This window comes from Caretta caretta, chromosome 1, assembly GCF_965140235.1.
Source record: "Caretta caretta isolate rCarCar2 chromosome 1, rCarCar1.hap1, whole genome shotgun sequence".
NCBI lineage: Eukaryota > Metazoa > Chordata > Testudines > Cheloniidae > Caretta > Caretta caretta.
In genome coordinates this window covers 231,495,147-231,511,627 of record NC_134206.1, presented here as the reverse complement: position 1 = coordinate 231,511,627, position 16,481 = coordinate 231,495,147, and the positions used below count along the sequence as shown (strand labels likewise).

The window sequence follows — 16,481 nt, the reverse complement described above, 5'->3', positions numbered from 1 at the left end:
ACTGCTCTAGTCACCATTCTCAACTCTGCTGCCCAGTCAGCTACACAGGGAACAGCGCCTCCCCTGTTAAAGGACCGTGAACTTTTGAATTTCCATTTCCTGTTTGTTTGGCGCAGAGCGCCCGCCTGCCCAGCTGACCATGCTGGCTCCACGTTGGGAGTACACAGGAAGTGATGGATTTTCTGAGTCTGTGGGGAGAAGAGGCTGTACAGGTACAGCTCCGATTCCGCCATAGAAATGTAGACATATATGAGCAGATTGCTCAGGACAGGGGGAGAAGGGCTACACCAGGAACACGCAGCAGTGTCACATGAAAATCAAGGAATTGCAGCAGGCATATCAGAAGGCAAGGGAGGTGAACAGTCACTCTGGTGCAGCACTGCAGGCATGCTGTTTTTACACGGAGCTGCATGCTATTCTCAGTGGCAACCACACCACGACACCCAAGAGCTGCATCAAAACTTTGGAGGAGTCGGAGTCCAGGGCCACTGCAGGCAACACTGAGGAGGTGGTCTTGGATAAGGAAGAAGAGGAGGAGAATGGGAGAAAGGCAAGCAGAGGGATCCATTGTCCCAAAGAACTAGGAGCTGTTTTTAATCCCAGAGCAGTGCAGCCAGTCACAGCACAGCAGCAGGGACAAGCATGATGCCAGGGAAGGAACCTCTGGTGAGTATCCAATTCCAATTAATATTTTGGGGGTCACATGTTCTAATATGCTATTTTTTATTTTAAAAAAACTAGTTGAGGTAAAGTAGCTATCTGCTTTCCAGTGGCTGTACCAGCAAAGCAGAACTTTGAATTTTCCATATGTTTTGGCCTTAGTGAAGGGAAGAATCAGCTGTGCTCAAAGATTACACAAATGATAGCATGAAATGTTTTTGGTTATTTTCTATCCTAATATTCTAAGAAAATCAAAAGACAAAAATGCAGGTCTTTTTTAAAGAAATGGCAAATACCCAAAAGAATTAGGTTAGTTTTTACTTTTGCTTCCATGTGCTTTACTTTTGTTGGTTAAAGCTCAGTTTTTAAAGTTAAATGAATACAGATGTGGTAAAGGGAAAATATTAAAAATTATCTCTTCAAAATTTGTGTTTTGTCATCTAATACGCAATGCCAAGAATTCTTGTATGCAATTCAATTGGTACCAACAGGGCCCTTGTAAATTCATTATCTATGAGTTAATATGAGTTACTGTCTGAAATTTGCAATACCGTAGCTAATGAACTAAAATTTTTTCGGGTAACTTGGTTTCTGTAATAGCTGCACTCAAATTCTGTTAAATTGCATTGTCATATTTCATATGAAGTTTGTTTTGTTTTTTACCAACTCCTCTTTTGGACTATTATTAATTTTTGCTATTTCTTTACTGTAGTTGCAGTTTAATCTTGAAACTCAGCTACCACAGTGATTTGCTCCCTAGAAATATCTAGGGTAGTTAGAAAATCAGTATAGTCTTCTGAGGTTCTTCTTCCTGGAATAGCTTTTTCAAAACTGTGTGCCTAAAGTCATGCTTGTAACTGTGTATTTAGAGGCCTGAATAAATGGCCACGTTTTTCAAAGAGCTGAGCACCCAGAAATTTCCATTAAAGTCACTGGCAGCTGCTAAGTGATGAGTGATCAGCACTTTCAAAAATCAGGCAATTTATTTGGACATTTAAATATGTATTTAGGAGTCTAACTTTAGGGGCACAGTTTTGAAAGTCTTGGGCTTAGAGCCAATTACAGTTAAGACTGAAGCACAGTTGCCGGATTTGTTAGCCCATCTAGAAACTCTTACACTCTGTATCCAGCCTTCAGCTACAGTAGGTTGGCAAACATTTCTACCTGTTACTAATATTGCATTATTTATCATCCATAACTGTGCTCTGAAGTAAGTGTCAAAGCTTCAGATTCACCAAACCAAGATCTTTCAAGCAGTTTTGGAATGCACCACTATAATTTACGTAGGTTGATAGATTAGTTTTCATATTAGAAGAGCTCCACTGTCACCATTCATGAAGTCTGAACGAATAACGATTTTTTTCTTTCCTTTAAGCTTTTATTTTAGTAAGATATTCTGTAATCAGATTTGTTTGTTGAGATGGTGTTTGCATATTCCCACGTATGGAGATAAGTTGAACTGGGCTGGAGAGCATGAGGAAGAGCAGTGCCTATTGGATTATGAGTGTCCTGTATAGCCAAGAACATTCAGTCATGGTTGTAAGAGGCTGTCTGGTCCCCAGCTTTCTCAATTCCTTTCTTTCCATAGTTACTTGCAGGACTAGGGTTCTTTGCAACATGCGTGAAGAGATTTTTCGGAATATTTTTTTAAATTAAAATCTCCTGTTAGCACGTTTGCAGTTGTCATAGTGTTTCATAGATTTTGCACTGTTGCACAGCTAGTTTAGTGGACTAGTTCTATTTTTATTCTGGAGTAAGACCAGAAAAGAGACCAGATTTCAACAGGGATTGTCTTGCTGCAATCAGGGAACCTTTAATGTTAAAACTGTTTAAATTAATTAGTGTGTGTTGAACAGACCTCATTATTAATGCAAAACTGATATTAATATATTGTAACTTTTTAACTTATTAAAACTTGTTTGTATCTTTAGTGAGTATAAAGATATGGATACAAGTAGGTTGTAGCCAAAATGCTGGAAAATATAACACCTGTTTGTTTTAGTTATATGACAAAATGTTCAGGACGGTTAAAGGAATTCCAAGAGGTTTATGCTTTTTGTAACCATGGAGACAGAAACCAAAAGACTGTCTTATCTAGACCAAGAAACCTCCCTTTGTATAACATACCAGCTTGGTACAAATGTAATTCTTATCTCAAGAAAACCAACTATGTAAAAGATTCATGTTTTAGGAAAACACCTAAATTGTAAAGAAGAATGTAGGGTTGTATTAGCAGAGCAATAAATCTAAGTGTAAAGTGATCTTTTTCACCTCCCTTCCACCTGTCCAAAACAAACAAAGAAAACCAGAACAGCAGCAAAAATTTCTAAGTAAAGCTATGCAAAGAAATGAGAAAATATCCTTGTTGAAATTTTATAATTAGTCTAAAAACTTCTCTAGGAAAAATCATGTGTAGTTGAAAATGCTTTAAACCTACGGGCATGTCTACACTACAGACTTAAGTCGACATCCCATCACCGCAGTAATTAAGTCAGCTGTACATGTCCACACCACACTCTGTCAATGGAGTGCATCCTCACTAGCAGCACTTGCATCTATGTAGAGAGCAGTGCACCGTGAGTAGCTATCCCACAGTGCAACTTGCCACAGGGGAGTTTTGGGAAGGGTTTGCAGTGCCTTATGGGACCAAAACATTCTCGCGGGGTGACTGGAAACATAATTTCCAGGTCCCATAACACAGTTTTCTCCCTCCTCTGATTTCATCTGCAATCCATAATATTTCACGCCTTTTTTCAAAAGGATGGTCTAGCCGTGCATACGCCATATGCAGAGAAGCATGGACACCGCTCAGCTGTGCACTACTGTGGCGAGCGTTGCAAACACTACATGCCTTATCCTGTGGTTTTTCCAGAGCTGCGAGAACTTCCGCATAGAACATGGCAATGTCCTTCAAGTAGCCCTGAGGGTAGTCATGGAACTAAACAATTCCCAGTTGCTGTTGGCTGTCATGTAGCAGCTGAACACAGTGGAGTACAGGTTCTGGTCCCAGAAAACACGCACTGATTGATAGGATCCCATCATTATGAAGGTATGGGATGATGAGCAGTGGCTGCAGAACTTTCCTATACGCAAGGCCACTTTCCAGGAATTGTGTGCAGAGCTTTCCACAGCCCTGCAGTGCAGCAACACTACAATGAGACCTTCTCTGACAGTGGAGAAGTCAGTGACGATTGCTGTGTGGAAGCTTGCAACGCCAGACTGCTACCGGTCAGTGGTAAATCAATTTGGAGCTGGTAATTCTGTTGTGGGGGTTGCGGTGATCCAAGTATGTAGGGCCATTAATCACCTTCTGCTAAGAAAGGTAGTGACTCTGGGCAATGTGCAGGACATATTGGATGGTTTTGCCGCAGTGGGGTTCCATAACTGCTGTTGGGCGATAGATGGCATGCATATCCCTATCTGGGCACCAGATCACCTTACCAAAGAGTACATAAACAGAAAGAGATGTTTTTATGTGGTGTTGCATCCACTGGTGGATCACCGGGGGTTTGTTACTGACATCAACATGAGATGATCCAGGAAGGTGTATGACATGTGTGTCTTGAAGAACACAGGTCTCTTCAGAAAGCTGCAAGCAGGGATTTTCTTTCTGGGCCACAAAATCACCACTGGTAACATTGAAATGCCAATAGTGAACCTGGGAGACCCAGCCTACCCCTTACTCCCATGGCTCATGAAATCGGACAACTGGATATTCAACAATATGCTCAGCAAGTGCAGAATGGTGGTTGAATGTGCCTTTGGCTATTTGAAGGGCCGCTGGTGCAGTTTGCTCACTAGGTTAGACCTCAGTGAAAAATATATCCCCATGGTTATAGCTGCTTGCTCTGTGAAGCAACCGGAGAGAAGTTTCCACAGGGGTGGGGCCTGGAGGTGGACAGGCTGTCTGCTAATTTTGAGTAGCCAGATATCAGGGCTATAAGAAGAGCTCAGCGTGGAGCAATGTGTCTCAGGGAGGCTTTGAAAACTCATTTTAGTAATGACCCACAGTAACGTGTCCTGCTTTTCTGTATTGTGCCTCCCCATAGTCTGAACCCTGCTGTGACCGCTGTTTTTCTCTCTCATGCACATCTCCCAACCTGGTGCCTCAGTTTCCCTGTCCCTCCTCCTCTTCTCCCCTCCCCCCCACTTTGAATTAATAAAGATTATTTTGTTTTCAAGACATGGACTTTTATTGCACACATATATAGTATGATGTTCTCTGGTGGCATCTGGACCGGTGATCTGCTAGATCTCTTCAATCCTTGACTCTGGGAGCCAGCCTTCCCCTGCTCTGCTGTGAGAACCCCCACTCCTGGGCTGTTCACGCACAGCCTCTGGCATGTAAGCTGCTCCTTGGATTGTGTAACCAAATGACACTAGCTAATATCTCTGGTCTCAGGCAGAACCCTAGGAACCTCCATCTTGCAGTGTCTAGTTATGCCCGCTGCATGCTGCAAGCTTATATTAGTTTGTCAATTCAGTGAAGAAATTGATATGTACCAGGCTTGTTATCCCAAGGGGAAACTCTGAGCTGCTTCAAACCAAACGCACTGGTAGAACAAACAAACAGATTTATTAACTATCAAGATAAATTTTAAGTGATAAGTCAAAACGTAAGTCAGATTTGGTCAAATGAAATAAAAGCAAAATGCATTCTAAGCTTATCTTAACACTTTCAATGTCCTTACAAACTTAGATGCTTCTCACCACAGCCTGGCTGGTTGCTCTTCAGCCAGGCTCTCCTGTTTGATCAGCACTTGGTGTGATGTCTGTAGATGCAGGTAGGAGACAGAGAGAGAGAGAGAGCATGGCAAATGTCTCTCACTTTTATCATGTCCTTTCTTCCCTTTTTGCACCCCACTTCATAGTCAGGTGAGCATTACCTCATTGCAGTTCCAAACTGACCAAAGGAAGCTGGGTGACTCCCTCGAGAGTCTAACAGATTCTTTTGTTGCTGCCTAGGCCAGTGTCCTTTGTTCCTGTGAGGCTGGGCTGGGCTTGTCCCATACACACCCTGATGAGTTGTGAACTGCCTCTCTGCTCTTGGAGAGTTTTTGCCAGGGCTTATTTTAAGCATGAGGATATCTTTTCTGTGTTTTGCTAGAATTCTAAGAGAGACACATTTATTGATCTTATGCCTTTGAAGTCTGTGCAAATCTCTTGAAACAGCATACGTATCGTCATGACCCCATTTCCATATAAACTAGTTTTTTCCCAACACGATGTATAAAGTTTTAGGAGTGCAGCAGTTAATTCATTATTTTAAACTTGAAACACACAAAAAATATACAAATATTCTAGGGGGCTATGGAATTAACTCCTTCATCCCTGAATGCTTCACTAACACATAAAATGAGCAATGAAGCTAAGTGTTAAGCTGTTAAACATGAAAAGCAAATACTTGAAATAAGAAAAACATTTCTAAGATATACTTACGGCATTAGCATTTCCTCCTACTTGCATGCATCTCAACTGAAACCAAGACCAGTTAGAATCTAATTCCGTAGATCTAAGCAGAGGAAACATTTTACATGTTATTTTCAAAAACAATTTTAAACATCTTTTAAAAGTTGTTTTAAGAAAAAACTACCAGTTTGTAATAAATATTACAGTTCAAAACTTGGAGGGGTTTTGTGTACAATAATCCACTAACTCAAGGCAAGTCTACACTACAAACTTAAGTTAAGTTGACATACAGCCACTATAGCAATTACTGCGGTTTTTCATGCCCACACTACCCTCCTTCGGGTGGTCGGTGGTCACCAGGAGTACCAAGTACCAAGAATCAAAGTACCTCTTTGGCTGTCCATAAAACTCATGTTAGCCTTAGGTAAGGCAGGGTTAGCAAAGAATTTCTCCCAGGACTGTAATTAACTCTTCAGTGTCAAAGGTCTAGTCACAGCTGCACCTGCAAACTACCCTAGTGTAAGATGCAGTTTATACAGGCAAAAGAGTGCTCTTGCTAGCATAGCTTATACCAGTTGCCTGAACAAATACAAAGATAATTTGCAGCCAGTAGCATCATGAGATGGATGTGAACCAGTAATTTAGAATGAAAAGCTCATTCCCTCATTAATAAGTGTCCACAATAAAAGCCTCTGAAGAACCACAATGTCGTGACAGAAATACTAGAAACAAATCTTACCACTTATTTAGCATAGAATCATGCTAACTACTTACCGAATGAAACTCAAGTGAACACCAAGTGATCGATGGGTCCCTGAGCAATCGATACAAAGAAAAACACCGTATGTTATGCTTGCCCAGCTAGGATTTTTGGCTCCACAGTCAAAACACACCTAAAAAAGATAAACAAATAAATTAATCTATTCCCACTAAAAGATACTTTTTGACTAATTATCAATACCTATGTAGTGCTTAGCATTTTAAAACTAATTAATCCCCAGATCACAGGTTGACTAGTTTATTTTATATTATCCCTATTTTATAGATGGGGAAACAAACTGAGGTTAAGCAACTTGCCCAACTCTCACAACTAATCAAGAGCAAGCAGAATTAGAATTCTGAAATTCCTGGCTCCTAGTCTGTTCAATCCACTGTCTTCTAAGGAACCCCTAAATTCAATATATTTAATGATAAAGTAGTCACTTCCACTCATACGAACACTTACTCATTCCATCTATTTAGAATGTAAGCAGCTACATAGATTGTAAAATACTTGGGGATGAGAATTTGTCTTTATGCATACCTGCAGTGCATCTAGCACACTGCTGGCAACATACAAATACATATATTATAGAATCTTAAACATCATCATGTTCTATTTGTTAAAAATATTTGTGAAAAGTGTAACACACTTCCTTGCAATCAACTTATCCTATCAGCCATTTAGTTTTTATATTCTGAAGCTTTTGTGTTTAAAAGAGACAAGCGACATGCGTGTTTAAGAGAATCCATATCAAAATAGCCCAAGAATAAGTCTGTTACAACTCTTTCTATGTTACTAAAAACAAGTGTTTAAGGAATAGCATTTCAAGGACATTCTCTCTCTTCATGGTAATAAGTGATTCAGATAACGTGTTTAATACCAACTAGGTCTATTCTCTTCTCAATGAGTTTATATACCATCAGTTAATATTGCTGGTAACTATGTCCTGCATGCTTTCCTTTTCCCCTGTAGATGCAAAGGGTTCCTGACAGCAAAACCAGTATGGTTCTGCTGAACATAGGGAGCATTCTCCCCATGTATTGCATAACCCAGCTCACTGTGGCTCCTAATGTGTTTGTTTGGGAATAGAGCCAGAGGATCTGTTGTTGCACTTATCCTCTGGTTCCCCATAACATAGGAGTGAGCAGGCAGAAGTGCCATACAGCCACTCTCTTGCCTGAAGGGAGAATCCCTTGCTTCCGTCCAAGTTACGCAGGATTTGGGCCTGTGCATCTTTTCAGGATTTGCATGTAAAAATTAGTTCAGTTTCATATTTCAGCTTTCATGTTTTGTTTCAGTAATCCTGACTTTTATTTTTTGGTGGCTGAAGGAAGTGAACCCTCACACTCAACTTGATGGCATTTCTCTGTCTGTAACATAACTTTTGAACCTCAATTCTAAGATTACAGGGACTGTTCTAAGCACCAGTGGGCATAACTCTGTACAGATTTTAGTGAAAAACAGAAGAGGAATATGGGACACAAACAGAGCCCTTTGCATCTGGTTAGCAAATGCAGCAGCTCCTACCAGCTCAGGAGTATGTCTATAGATAAAGAACTGGTTAATGGCAGCCACAAACACATTCAGCATAATACCCCACACCTCAGCTTGGCCCATCCTTCCAACAGAGTTTACAGTAACACAACCTGAATGACTTGTCTCCGAGACAGAACGTTGTAAAATGGTGGAGGGGACAGGGGTGACAGGGGTGCACAAAAAGCTCATTACAAGGGAATAATAACTGGGGACTCTGGCATGGGGGGGAAAAGGGGTACGCAGAGCCCCTGGCATGGACAGGAGGAGGAAATGGGGCGGGGGGGGGAGGAACTTAGAGCCCTTATTATAATGAGAAGAATGGGGGACAATGGTATGGAGAGAGGAGACCCTGGGAAAACACAGAGCTCCTGCCATGGTGGGAAAGAAGGGAAATGTGGAGGCACAGAGAGTCCTTAGCATAGGGGAATGTGGAGTCACAAAAAACCCTTTGCATTATGGGGGGAGGGGATGGGAGACAATGGCAGGGGGAATGAGACATAGGGAAAACACAGAGCCCCTGGCATGGTGAGGAAGGAGATAATGAGGGGGCAGACACAGACCTGGCTTTAGGGGAGGAGGATTGCAGGGAGTCCCTGAAACAGAGGGAGATGGGAGAGTAGCACACAAAGAACTTGTGGGAGGACTAAATGGAGGAACACAAAAAGCCCTTGATGTGTGCAATGCTCTCAGCCTACAGAAGCGACTAAGTTTACAGATCTTTTTCCTTTAAAACATTTACTGCAAATAGACTAAGTCCTAATCTACACTTAAAAATCAGACCAACCTAAATACTTTGCTCGGGGCTATGAAAAATTTCGCACCCTGAGTGCCAAAGTTAGGTCAACCTAAGCCTTGCTGTAGAAGCAACTAACTAGACAGAGGAATTCTTCCCTCAACCTAGCTACAGTACTGCCTCTTGGAGAGATGGATTAACTACATCAGTGTAAAAATCCCTTTTGTTGATGTAGGAACTGTCTACTCTACAGCACTATAGCAGCACAGCTGCAGCACTGTAGCTGTTCTGCTATAGAGGCTGTAGTGCAGTCATGCCCTTAATTATGCCACATTATAAAAAAAATCTTGCTATCAACACAGACTTAATGTCCAAAACTCATCCCCTTTCTTTTTTTTTTAATAATTCAAAATTATCATAAAAATTTCAAATATTAGCCTGGACTTCCTTTTAAATTGGCTATTTCCAGACTTTTTCTTGTAAGATCTCCTGTTTCACCACCCCCAATTCCTTCTAACGGAAGGAAAGAAAAAGTTTATACTCTTGGGCTGAAGCTAATAAGACCAACCTGCTTATTTCTAAACATGAGACACCAGAATAGATTTACAGCTCTATTCTGGGTCCTAATCTCTAACAACCTACCCCAGTGAACATAGGAGAAAAATATCTGAATGTCAGTAAGCAGTTATGTTTAAACAAAGTGTTTTAAAAGTTCAACATAATACATAGTCCAAAATATTCCATTTTTCTATGTGATTTATAAACATTTGTTCTCTTATAGCTTTCTTGATTGCATCATCTTAAAACTGATTGCATCATCTTGTAAATTTGACTATTGCAGTGCATTGAAGTTCATTGTCTTTGCTGGTGCAGGGTCTAGCTCTAAATGAACAGGCCATTTTACTGTGTCCTCTGAGAAAATTCATGTATAATTTGTAAATAGTTGGGTATACAGAAACAATGTATAAAAGCCTCTGAAGGCTTTTTGTGAAGTCTACTATTTTGTAGACACTGCATCTTAGGTATTAGGCACTGTGCACACCACTGTTGTTGCAGAAGTAGAATCGTCCTCCTCATTAAAACAATATTCACATTCATTTTGCTCAGCATTCTGAACTCTTTTTTATTCTCAACTTGCATGGACTGCGACAGGAAATAAATATAAATTTTAATTAGAACTAGCATTTCTGAACTAGTTTATGAAATCACTTCCACCTAAAAATAGAGCAGAGTATTCCCTACATCGTTTTAGGGGCAGACATTTGTCAACTCCCGCAAGGAAAGCAGAACCCTGATCCTAGATTCTAGCAGGTAATTAAAGCATAACATCATTCTCAGTTACTTTATTTTAAGTTTTGCTTGTAATCCTGTTTCTACTGCACTGATTTTGGATGTTAAAATGTTTTTTAAAGGAAGCTTTTCTGTTCATCAGCTTAATAGTCATTTCTGAAAAAGCAAGCATCAGATAATCAGCATGTTTGCACCAGAGAACAGATAACTCAGATAAACTCTTTAGTGTCTTGCAACACACATTTATTAAACCAGTACTTACATAGTACCATCTCTGTATATATAATGATATATACCACTACCTGATATGGAAATACACTAAACGTAGCCCTAAGAGATTTTGGTGGGTGTGGCACTTAAGGAGTTGAGCAGATTAACTGAATTCGGCACTCATCCCTCCGAGTAATATCTTCCCTAGATATATTAATTTTAAAACAATACAATTAACTTATATATCAAACTACATATAGTGTTGATAAATCTATTTTGACTGTTACAAAACTTTTGCTCTCTTCAAATATAGGCAATTAATTATTCTGATCTTTTAGTGACGCATTGACAATGGGAACTGCATTATACACAAAAGTAAAGACAGACCATGCCCTGAAAAACTTACAGTTTAAAGAGATTAGTTATTCCCTAATTTGTAGCATTGAACATGGACACAAAAATTGACAACACAAACACCAGCTGCTTTGATGTTTTTATAATTTTTGAAAGGTCAGTAAATTAAATCAAATATTTAGCTGAAAGGATTACTTAATTATACAAAAATTTTAAGTAAATAAGACTTAGGGCTACACTAGAAAAATTACAGCGGCACAGCTGTGCCAATGCAGCTGCACCACTGTAAGATTTCTCATGTAGCTGCTCTATGCTGACAGGAGAGAGCTCTCCCATCGACATAAACACCCCCAAAGAGTGGCAGTAGCTATTACCACTATGCACACTATCACTTATGCCAGCAAAATTTAGGGGAGTGTTTTTTCACACCCCTGAGCGACATAAATGGTAGTGCAGACATGGTGCCATAGCTGTGCTGGTCAGGGGAATGATGAGATGTGATCTATGACCAACATAACCATCAGCAAAAGCCTCTAGTGTAGATGCAGTTTTCCCAGTACAGCTTATTTTGCTCAGGGTTGGGAGGGCTGTAATAAATTATGCCAACAATACCCAAGTTCTTCCCAAATTGCATATTTTAATATTTACAGCAGCAGTACAGCCAAAGGACATTAGTAAGAAATATGAAAATACACAGCTTTTCCAAGTCTTGCGCTTCCTCCTCATGTCAGCAAAAAATCAACATGAAAGAAAGTACGGAAAGCTTGGGGGGGGGTGGGGGGGAGGGAGAGAGAACAGATAAGGAAATGCCTAGAAAAAGAGGACACAGGACAAGTTGTAACAAAAAATAAAAGAATAAATGAACAAAATTATGTTACCTTTGAAGACTGAAACATTATGCACTTCAACACACACACACACACACACACACACACACACACAGGAAAGTTGTTGGGACAATGAATTGTCATTCTTCCTCCCCTCTCCCCCTTCTTCTCTCTGTCTTTGGAAGTGAATGAGATGCAACGTCACTTGAGTTAACAAAACTTGAGATACTCCTCTTGCGTTAGCCTAACTTGAGTAATTGAGGCCATACAAGAAAATAACATTTCAGCTGCTGCCCTCACTTTCGTGTAGCCCTAAGACTTCTTCTACAGGCATATTTCTAAAAGTTCTTTGCACCAAAGTAAGTTGAGCTGCTCTATAAATTATTTCCCAATGTATTGGGTTAGATTTTGTTTGTCCTTTCTGGGCACATGGGGGGAACTGAGGGTAGGTATTGGAGGACTAGCTGCATTTGAGTGGAGCTAGTCTGTGTCCCAAGACAGAATAGTTGTGTTAGCAGCTAACAAATTGTGCTAATTCAAGCTTTAGTCTATGCCTGACAGACCAGCCAACCTGAGTTAAAAGCACCACTATATACAAGTTGAGGAAGCGTTTGTGGATGGGACTCGAGTTGTAGGGCAAGGCCTCGAAGACAAGGCCTCACCCTCCTCAGCGCATACCAGTTAGGGTGACTATTAGGCCAAAATGTTGAATCATATAGGCCTCAACATATTACTACTGTTTTTCATATAGAATTAAAATGTTATTAGGCACTTTACAAACAGTAACAAGACAGAATCCATGCCTCAGACAGTTCCAGGATACATATGCATTTAATTTTACCTGTCTATTTCAGCGTTCTTCAAAGTTCAGGCCGCGACTCAAAAGGCACTGGGTCGCCTTGCTCAGCGACCCAGCAGCTCTGGTCAGCAATGCCAACCGGGATGTTAAAAGTCCCATCGGCGGTGCTGCCCAGCTAATGCAGGCTAGTGCCTAGCTGCTCCGACACTGCGCTGCACCCCGGAAGCGGCCAGCAGTGGGTCCAGCTTCTAGGCGGGGGGGCCACAGGGCTCCACATCCTGCCCCGAGCACGGTCTCTGCATGCTGGAGGAGGCGGGGGGTGCATGCGGGCGACAGCTGCGTGGACCTGCTGCTGGCCACTTCTGGCACCGCAGTCCATACTGTGCCCCAGGACAGGCAGGAGGCCTGCCTCTGCACCCTGGCTGCGCCACTGACTGGGAGCCGCCAGAGGTAAATCCGCACCTTGACCATGTGTCCCCCCCCAAACTGGAACCTCTTCCTGCACCCCAAACCCCTCATACCCAGCCCCACCCCAGACCTGAACCCCAGCTTCAGCCCTGAACCCCCCCCAACCTGGAATCCCTTCCTGCACCTCAAACCCTTCATCTCCAGCCCCACCCCACAGCCCTTACCCCTGCATCTCAACCCTCTGCCCTAGCCTTGAGCCCCTCCCACACTTCAAACCCCTCATCGCCAACTCTGTTGGGTCATGGGCATCAACAATTTTCTTCAACTGGGTCCACAGAAAAAAAAGTTTGAAAACCACTGGTCTATTTTGGTAGGGCCAAAGCATAAAACAATACTTGATGAGAAAACTGTGAAGAATATTCTGAGATTATACTACAAATCATACATCTTTCATATTTGGATTTTTCCTTTCATTAGGTGCAAATGAAGGCCAATGAAATTAGTTGTCATAGTTTTGAAGGGATTCTTAGTGAATAAAGTTTTCTTCATAGTTTATAAAAGCTAATTGAACATCTTAGTGCAAAGGCATCAACAAAATGAAACAATGCTTCAGAACACTAAGGAAACAAAGTGCCGATGGGACAATGGTCCAAGTAATTTGCAATAAGACAACAGCACAATTTATGGACTACAAAAAGAATGATGCCACTTTTATTAATTTCAAGTAGTTTCAGGAAAGAGACCAGATGTTAAATCCACTGCAGTCTAACCATAGCTTCTGTTTTGAAACTTTCTTTGCTTCCATTCCTCACCTGTAAAATAGGGATGATGCTACTTACCCACCTCACACAGGGATTGAGAGGTTTCATTTGTGATTGTCCTGAACATGGGAAGCTCTATCCATAAAGTAACAGCTGTTTGGAAGCAGGGGAAGATTGGGGTGCAAGAGGTTAGAGCACCCTGCTCCCCATACTCACCTCTCCCAGGCTGCATACTGGTTTCCCTCCCTAGGAGAGGCAACACTCCTTTGTGGTAAATTGGGTTGAAAACATAATGATGGAGCCTGTATTGCCTGCCCCTTCCCAGAAGGAGAGATGGGGGGAAAGGATGTGGGCTAGATCCTAAGTCTCCTCATACTGGGGGGCAGGAGGGTGGAGTAGGGGCAGTGAAGCAGGGGGAGGCTTTGACAAGAGCCCTGCTGGGGGTGAGTCACTCAGGGGAGGTTTGTGCATGGGGGAGAGGAGAGTGTCACAGACCTAGCAATAATAATAACAACAACAACAACAAAAACAACAATTTACAGGTGGAATGAGATGGGTGTCTTCTGGACATACGCTGAGCTCAGTCACACTATCAAGTCCTAGCTTTTAAGGCCAAAAGGGACCACCAGGTCATCTAGGCTGAACTCTTGTACATCACAGACCACCAATACCACCCAGTGTCTGGGTACTAAATACAACCAAAATTAGACCAAACTATTACAGCCCACAGTAGACTAGATTATTAGGTGCCACAGGGAAAGATTAGGAGGGACCTAGGTGCACCAGTGCTAGACAGCCCTGCAATAACAGGGAAATGATTGAGACATACCCAGAAAATCCTGGCAGGTGACCTGCACCATATGCTGCAGATGAAGGGGAAAAAAAAGAACTCCAAGGTCAACTGCCAAGCTAGGCTGGGGGAAAATTCCTTCCGGACCCCACATGTGGTAATCACTTAGACTTTAAGCATGTGAGTAAGAACCAGCCAGCCAAGAACCCGAGGCGGGAGAGAAAGAGATAGAGCATGTTCGGTGCCACCTCAGAGCTCTGATCCTCCCAGTCTAATGTCCCATCTGCAGCCGTGGCCATCCCTCATCCTTCAGAGGAAGGAGATTAAATATATATATATATATATTATATACACACACACACACAGTAGAACTTCAGAGTTATGAACCAGAGTTATGAACTGACCAGTCAGCCACACACCTCATTTGGAATTGGAAGTACACAATCAGGCAGCAGCACAGACCAAAAATAAAGCAAATACACAGTTTTAAACAAACTATTAAAAAAAAGTAAAGGGAACATTTAAAAAAATAAATTTGACGAGATAAGGAAACTGTTTCTGTGCTTGTTTAATTTAAATTAAGATGGTTAAAAGCAGCATTTTTCTTCTGCATAGTAAAGTTTCAAAGCTGTATTAAGTCAATATTCAGTTGTAAGCTTTTGAAAGAACAATCACAACCTTTTATTCAGAGTTACAAACATTTCAGAGTTAGGAACAACCTCAATTCCTGAGGTGTTGGTAACTCGGAGGTTCGACTGAACATACACACACATTAAATTGGGGGAGGCCAGCGACATCCCTTTTTGACACCAGCCAGAGGCTGACTGAAACCCTGAAGTATGAGCTTTAGGAACATAAGACATAAACCGGAAGTGAACCCTGCCCCCCACCACACAATCCAATTTATTAGTGCCCGGCTCCCCACTTAAAACTAATCAAATGGTTCCCCCTCCCCGCCTCCGCCTCCCCCACTACTCCCTTTGGGAGGCTGTTCCAGAACCTCACGCCCCCGGTGGTTAGAAACCTTTTTCTAACGTCCAACCTGAGTTTGTTCAGGGCGAGTTTACACTCATTTGTTCTTATGCCAACATCATCCTTTAGCTTATACAGCCCCTCGCCCTCCCTTGTGTTTCCCCTGTAGAGAGCAACCATCCCTCCGCCCCCGCCAGGCTAAACAAAAGGCTGTTCCTCCGTGATGACAGACCCCCGCCCCCCGAGCACGGGTCCTGCAAGGGCTGCCCACAGCAGGCAGGGGGAAGCAATGGTGGGTCGGTGCCAGAGGGGGGAGAGGGGCCCCCCCATGATCCCACTGGCCAGTCACAGCGGGGGGGGGGGAGAAGGTATCCGCTGGCACCGCCCCCTCCCGCTCCCGCTCCCAACAGTGCGACGTGTCACTAACAAAGTTCAGCTCCCCCCGCCCCTCAGCGCCGGCTCCCGCCCAACCGCGGCCCCGTTACCTTGTTGGTGGGGACGGCGCGGAGCCGCTTGAAGATGGCGACAATGTCCTGCTTGCGGGGCTCGCACATGGCCGGGCCGCGCGGCGGGCCGCTCTCGGCGGCGGCAGGGCAGGAGAGCGAAGGAGCCGGCCGCCCGCACCCACACCCCACGCACGCAGCACAGACGGATGGGGCGGGCGCTGAGCGGGCCGGCCCGCGAGGGGCGGGGCCTGAGCGCGCGAGAGCGAGGGGGCGGGGCGCTGCGCGGGAAAGCGCCGTCCACGTTCCGGGGGCCGGAGTTGCTCGCGCGCGCCTGGCCCCCGTCTCCAGGCCCGCTAACCGCCACTTTACCCTGCGGCCGAGCGAAGGCGGAGCCAGGGGACTTCGGGCTACACCACGAGACGATGGGGCAGAGGGAGATGGAAACCCCGCCCCCCCAAACCTTTCGGCGCTTCCCGGGGGAGGCTGAGAGGCCTCAGCCGGAGCCGCCGCGCCGCGTCCCGAC

The 16,481-nt window shown here is 43.3% G+C and overlaps 1 protein-coding gene across 2 annotated transcripts in view; it reads right to left on the bottom strand.

The window, feature by feature from the left end:
* ARFGAP3 (ARF GTPase activating protein 3) overlaps positions 1 to 16,200 on the bottom strand; it is an 80,159-nt gene extending 63,959 nt beyond the window's left edge. The window contains exons 1-3 of one of the 2 annotated variants that reach the window (XM_048825673.2): positions 15,998 to 16,200; positions 6,844 to 6,962; positions 6,100 to 6,172 (exon numbers count right to left, since the gene is read on the bottom strand). In XM_048825673.2, the coding sequence (XP_048681630.1) occupies positions 6,100 to 6,172; positions 6,844 to 6,962; positions 15,998 to 16,066 (261 nt within the window). In that variant the 5' untranslated portion in view covers positions 16,067 to 16,200. The remainder of the gene's footprint in view (positions 1 to 6,099; positions 6,173 to 6,843; positions 6,963 to 15,997) is intronic. The other variant, XM_048825683.2, reaches the window with a different exon arrangement.
* Between the last annotated feature and the right edge of the window lie 281 nt (positions 16,201 to 16,481).